Here is a 7,304-nt window from a genome sequence, read left to right on the forward strand (position 1 = left end):
GCCAACTCATTTTATTGCACGACCCCAAAAATGAGGCAGATCTGAAGCCCAAGTGGACCACACCATAGGAAATTATCAGAATTGAACACCTAACATTGAAAACCTTTTGGGAGCCACAGAAGTTTTGGTTCAAGCTGATATTTGCATATACCCTTCATACATGTCAGTGTGATCACATAAACAAGTTAGATGATAAATACACGTCCTTGAGGGCTCTATAAAGGTTTCAACGTTGAACAGTGGATGTCATTATCCCCCTTGTTTTTTTTTGTTTTTTTTTGTGGTGTGCTCTGCATGAACTTCCAATCTGCCTCATTATTTTACTCATGCCCTAGAATGCGATGCAAATTGAAACACATACAACACTTACTACATTTCAATGCGCTGGTTGATGGAGAAGGAGCAAGAAAAGGTTTCTCACTTCAAATTGTTGATTCATCGCCAGGGATGGCTTAGAACCTATATTCATTATCTAATGGATCTTTCCTTTTGAATACTCCCAGTTATCTCCCGGATCATTTTTCCTATCTAACAGAATGTTATTGGATCAAATGACAAAGACATTGTTGTTTTAAAATGGATGGACAGTGTGGATCACACATGCATCACCGTGGGACCTGAAAAGAGACAGCATGATAAATCATCAGATAGTCCACACAAGAGGGAGCATTTAGGATGGGACGCCCACCACTAAAAACCTTCTAGATTGTGTGTAGGGCCCACTGAGATGGATGTAGGACATCCAATCTGTCCAATATCTGATTTCCACTTTACAAATCGGCCAAAGACATAATCCGTTTGCCTTGAAATACTTTACCACTTAAAAGCCAAACAAAATAGTCATGTAAACAGTTTACACCTGAAACTCTTTTCAAGTGCAAAGTGTTTACAACAAAAAACTTTACAGGTATCGAAATGAACCCTAAAGAAGAACAGCGGCAACAGTAAAAGCTGAACAGGAAATGTCCACAATCAGACAGGTAGGATGTCACAACCAGTTTCTTTCAGACAGCGGCCCATCGATAGTGGGACCCACCAAGTAAATGGTCAGGATAGCCAGATCAACAAGCACGCATCCTACTTTCATGTCATCACAGAGTACCATACATGACAGGTGGTGGACAGATTAAAAAATAATAATAATAACACCCAAAATTTATCTGCCCGGAATAACTAGACAGGAAGTTGGAGTGTGGACTGAACAAGCTTGCGGAGTAAATTTTAGAACAACAAAACACAAATGTCCATGATTTCCAAAACTCCTGTAGAAACCAGTAGCTAATGACAGCAATAATATAAGAAAAGGAAGAGCAATGCACCTGAAGCATGCGCCATGGTGAGCTCTGCCACATCCCTAGTTCCTGCCCAGTGATCGACGTCACCGTCCCCTGAAACCACGTCATCCTCGACGAATCCTCCGTCTCAACCGCCATCTTAACCTTCATCCCAGCTGCCCAATACATGCTCATCGCATCCTCCACTGCATCTGCTGCCACCACGAAATTCGGAGACCCAGCCCTCGGGTAATAAATGACTTCAAAGACCCTCCCAGAGCCCGCCAGCCTAGCTGCCTCCAACACCGACTCTGGCGACAACTTCCCCCTCCCGCTTCTCGACAATCCAATGGATTCCTCCTCCGTCTTCACCCCCGCCCAGCGTCCACAATCCACAGGCCCGCCGGACCGCAGAGCCCGACGCAGCCCCACGAATAGCTCCTTGCTCCTGTTCTTGATAAAAACCACTGAATCGCCCGCGACCAGCTTCTTCAGGTTGACGAATGTGCTCCATCCCGAGGTCAGCAGGTGCCGCCGGGGGGTCCCACGGTAGATGTGGCGGAAGTTGTAGGTCCCGCCGTGGACATCCCGGACCGTGATCGGCTGAAACGGGGGATCCTCATTGTAATTCAATGGCGGGAAGATGGAGTCGGCGCAGAATCGCGGAACTGAGAACCCACCGCCATTGTTGGCGTCGCTGGAGGTGAGGATCTTAGTGAAGGACACAACAGGAGGATCCCCACCGTAGGTTGAAGGATCAGGAAAGACGGACGAACAGATTGCAGCGGAAATGTCCGGCGGAGATAGCTCGGGCTTGAGGGTGAGCTTCGTATAAACCTCATCGGTATTGACATCAGCACGAAACTCAACGGACACGATTCGACAATGAACGAACGAAGGAGACTTGTATTGAATAGATGAAAAATCCGGAGGAGAGTAGGAATGCTCAGCGTGACCATGTGGGAAGTAGTAAACCCTAGAACCTACGGTTAGGATTTGAGCTGAGGTACCTGCGCAGGCCTTCCAGACGTGGGGATCGACGGTGGAGGATGCTGCCATGCTTCTACAGGCCGTTTTTCGGAGAATTTTTTGTACTGGAAGGGTGTTTTGGGGATTTAAAAAAGCTGGAGAGTTGCTGAAGGGAGGGAGAGAGATGAGAGAGTCGACAGTGCCGCCTTGTGTCGGACAACGGGCACGGAAATAGAAGCCGGGAAGATGAGGGAGGCAAGTAGGAATTGGGGCTTGGTTTTCAAGGAAATTACGGTTTTGGACAACAGGAGATGTTTTTTGAAAGTGTCGAGAGTTGTTTGGTGTCCGTACAGGACTGGATTGGTTTGTTGGAGTATAATCCGGAATTGGTGGGATTTTTTTAGAGATTCGGGGGAAGGGCAGTGCAGAAGATACGGTAGATCTGGTAACAGATTAGAGAATAAATCGCAACCGTTGATTTAAATCTTCATGATAGATGGAGTGTATGGATGGTTGCGATTGATTTATCATCTTGCTTTGTGGTATGTGGAGGGATGACTAGACAGCAACTTGCGGGAATCGATTGCAACACCTAAAACACCCAACTTCGGTGGGGCCCACCCTGTTGTATAGGTGAAATCCACTCCGTTCATCAAGTGTGAATCTTATGTTTACCGTATATAAATATATTTTCATGATTAAAAAACTCGTATGGGCCATACCAATGGGAACATTGTAAAATTACAGCTATAATCTATAAGTTAACGCGGTGTGGCTCGCATGAATTTTGAATTAGGCCCTTTTTCCATATTTTCACTTCATCCTGGTAAGAAAAACCTGATGAACGGGTTTGATGAAAAATAAAAGAGCCATGGTGGCCCACGCACGAGCTTAAAATTGGTGTCCCATCCCCTCTTTTCCCTATGGTGTGGTCCACCTGATCTATGAATTTGACTTATTTTCTTCCACGGTTACTAACGTGTAGGAAACCACCTGATGGACGGAGTGGATGTTGTACAAGCAACGTGGTGGACGCACAGAGCTTTATTGTTTTTGGCACCGTGTAGAACAGGGAGACGGATTGGCTAATCTCCCTGACACTAACCCCGTGGCTGATGGTCGGTGCTCCGTGGGCCCCACCATGATTTATGTGTTTCATCCATTTCTACGGATCATTTCATGGATTTATAGAAAATATTATAGGGATATAAATCTTAGGTGGACCACACCATAGGAAAACAATAATGATTAATATCCATCATTAAAATACTCCTAAGGCCCACTGTACTGTTTATTTGACATCCAATCTATTGATTAGGTCATAAAGATCCAGATGAAGGGAAAAAATAAATATCAGCTTGATCTAAAACTTTTATGACCCCCAAGACTTTTTTAATAGTCAACGTTCATTCAACACTATTTCCTATAATGTGGCCCACTTGAGGTTGATATGTACCTCATTTTTCTTTTTATATCATAAAATGATTCATAAAAATAGATGGACGGTATGGATGAAACAAATACATCATGGTGGGGCCCAGAGAGCACCGACCACCAGCCAATGGCTGGTGGCAGGGGGAGTAGCCAATCCGTTTCCGTAGAACGGGGGCTGCAGAGGATTGTCTCATTATCCTCAGGTATGATACGACACTTGATACGCAGCACCCATAACCGTAAATGTAAAATGGAGTAAATTCGCCAACCGCCTCCCTCCAAGTTACGGTCCTAAAGGCAGATTGTTTGAAACAATCTGATTTGTGGACACTGTTACTGGATATAAGACCCCTGGATATTTTTTCATTATTAACGGTCTAATAAATCATCGTTGGATATTTTCATTATCAACCATCCAATAAATGTCCACAAATCGGATTACGTCCTGCCAGCTCTGTGGGGCCTACCCTGATTTAGGCGCCGTTCCTTCATTCTTCAATATCATTTTAGAGCATGAGATTAAAAAAATAGACAGATGAAAGGCTAAGTGGACCACAGGAGAAGAAGCAAACGTCACAATGAAACTCAAGGTGGATACTTTTCTAAGACCCACCGTTATACTTATTTGCCATCCGACCAAGTCATAGAAGTCACGTTAATCTGCATGAACGGAAAACGCAAAAATCAGTAGGGCCCACATACTTTTCTAAGACCCACCGTTATACTTATTTGCCATCCGACCAAGTCATAGAAGTCACATTAATCTGCATGAATGGAAAACACAAAAATCAGTAGGGCCCACATCATTCTGAGCTTATTCCTTAAAATTATCTTTAAAAAATAGATGGACGCATCGATAAAAGCCATCGACGTGGATGGGACACTGCGGACCCGGATTTCGGGCGGGTAGGGCTCTGTAGGGCTCACTGTGATGTGAGTGTTTTATCCATGCCGTTCACCGCTTTTCTGATATCACTTTAAGGTGAAATCCTAAAAATGAATCGGGTATACAGCTCCAGTGGACCACACCAAAGGAAGCTGCACTGATAATGACACCCACTGATTGAAACCTTTCTAAGGGCCAACGTGATTTAATTTTTTTTACCATCCAACCCATTCATAAGGTCATTTAGACTTGGATGAAGTGAAAACAAAAATATTAGCTTGATCCAAAACTTCTCCAACTCTCAGTAAGAAGTTTTTAATGTTGTACGTTTAATCCCCATTTTGTGGGCCATTTAAGCCTTGTAACTACCTATTTTTTTGGTTTATAACTTAAAATGATCTGAGAAAAGTGTTTACCGGCGTGGATAAAATACTTACATCGGTGGGCCCCACGGAGCCCTGCCCGGACGGATAACCGTCCTGGCTGGAGTAGGACGCAATCCGCGTCCGAATACATTACTGCCAGGTTGAGCAGCGAGACTCGCCAATGAAGTGACGTCACCAAGTGATGTGGGCCCTATCATGATCTATGTGTTGTATCCACACCGTCTGTACATTTGAAGAGATCATTTTAGGCCATGATCCAAAGAATTAGGCAGATCCAAGACTGGGGTGGATCCCACTACAGAAAACAGTGAGAAGAGTGACGCCTACTGTTGAAACCATTGAAAGGTCCATCATGATGTTTATTTTAGATCCAACCTGTTCATGTGTTGACGCAGATAAGAAGGAATGGAAAACACAGATATTATCTTGATCCAAAACTTTTGTATCCCTTAGAACTTTTTAACGCTAGCCATCACTCTACCCAATGTTTCACGTGGTGGGGTCCTCTTGAGCTTTGGATATGGACTAATTCTTCCCCTAATATAATTTCTCCGAATGAATTGGAAGATGTGGATATAAAACATGCATCATGATGAGCCGCAGAACTCGGTGACATCACTTCCGTAGCTAGTGTCGCTACGCAACCTGTCAGTAGCTAATCTGCGTCCATAGGCTATACATCACGCTAGGCCCACGTATCCTTTGCCTGGAGCGAGACTGCTTTAAATGTCCAGATAATATAAGCTGTAATATTTGGTTCCTGATTCATCTAAATTGGAAACTATAATCTGGTGATGGTTAATCATCCATCACCAGGGTATCAAAGTTTTTCTCATTGTGACTATTCCTTCTCCATGATATCATTTTACTTGGAAAATAGAAGATAGTTCGTGAAGTTGTAGCGGCAGTGGTCTAGCTTTGGGGGTTGACAGGCAGATTGGCAACCATGGATTGCACATGCTATCATAAAAGATCCTGGGCAAGAGTGTTTTGTTGAAATTAAAATAACGAAATGAGAAAATATGCAAATATAATGAATCAGAATAATGAAATTGCATTTATAATGGATTAACACTATCATTGGACAGTCATTGGATGCCGGGAAATATCATGGTATTTTGATTGTGTATTCTTATGTTTGGGATCAAATTTTTTACTTTGAGAATAAATGTGATATTAAGTGAAGCCTATGTCTAGTGAACCATAGAATTGCAATTAACGGACCAAATTTTGCAATTGATGCCTATCACCTACACACATATACAACTTGATTGTCAAGTGTAAAGGGTGCATGTGGATGAACAGCATCGATAAAACGTATGCATCAGTGTGTCCCACATATGTAGTAGATTTTCATGCATATGCAACTCAATTGTCAAGTGTAAATGGTGCATGTGGATGGACGGCATGGATAAAACATATGCATCAATGTGAGTCCCACATATGTAGTGGATTTTGAAATCCACTGTAAATCTTGTAGTATCAACGATTGGCACCGGATGATATTAAACTAGAATTGATCCAATGTGGGGCGTAAATCTAGATGGCATTTTGTTAAATAATCAAAGTAACTATAACTTAATAAAGACCTACCTAAAGCCAAGATAATTGATGGATTGAATCTTAATTATCTCATAGACATTAATTGAATTAACCAAATTATCGTATGACTTTCAAATTAATGATTTACGGTGATTAGGGTCAAATTACATGTTCAGCTAATTACAAAAAAAGTAAAACAATAAACCTATAAATATAGGCTGTACCCATCACGTATAAAAAATCCCACTACTCAATTTATTTTAAAAAAAAAGTCAAATTAACTAAACAAGTTATAGATCACTCATTAATGGGCCACTGAACTCGAAAATAATAGAAAGACATTTATCTGAGCAAGTTTGACGTCTCTCGCGAAATAGACAACAGAGACTATATGTCGAATAGCTCAGCTTGGGCTCACAAGTGAGCATATGAGATATGTGATTTTTCATAAAAATAATAATAATAAAATAAAAGCTAAGTTAATTATCCAAATCTAAACATTGGCATGTCTTGGCATTCAGACCGCTGGTTAGCGATTAAATTAAGAGTACTAACCTTAAATATTATTCTACAAACATCCTTATAACTGCAACTCCAACTGATAAGCAGTTGCCATTGAACTGGTCTAGTAGTCATATTTATCAATCGTTGTGTCCGAATTGCAAAACGATCGTATCCTTCCGTAGATCATCACTTTAGACAACTATCTCATGGCATAGATACCCTTATTTGGGTAACCCTTCTCCATAGTGAACTCTTATTTGGCACTATATATACTCTTATTTGGGTTACCCCTCTTCTTCATACGAATTT

The 7,304-nt window shown here is 42.0% G+C and overlaps 1 protein-coding gene across 1 annotated transcript in view; it reads right to left on the bottom strand.

Annotated features, from left to right (window-relative positions):
* The window catches only part of LOC131234328 (auxin response factor 17-like), a 30,337-nt gene extending 27,727 nt beyond the window's left edge, over positions 1-2,610 (bottom strand). The window contains exon 1 of the mRNA XM_058231130.1: positions 1,320-2,610. Coding sequence (XP_058087113.1) covers positions 1,320-2,333 — 1,014 coding nt within the window. The 5' untranslated portion in view covers positions 2,334-2,610. The remainder of the gene's footprint in view (positions 1-1,319) is intronic.
* Positions 2,611-7,304: the final 4,694 nt, after the last annotated feature.

The sequence above is a fragment of the Magnolia sinica genome, chromosome 19 (assembly GCF_029962835.1).
Source record: "Magnolia sinica isolate HGM2019 chromosome 19, MsV1, whole genome shotgun sequence".
NCBI classification, from domain to species: Eukaryota; Viridiplantae; Streptophyta; class Magnoliopsida; order Magnoliales; family Magnoliaceae; genus Magnolia; species Magnolia sinica.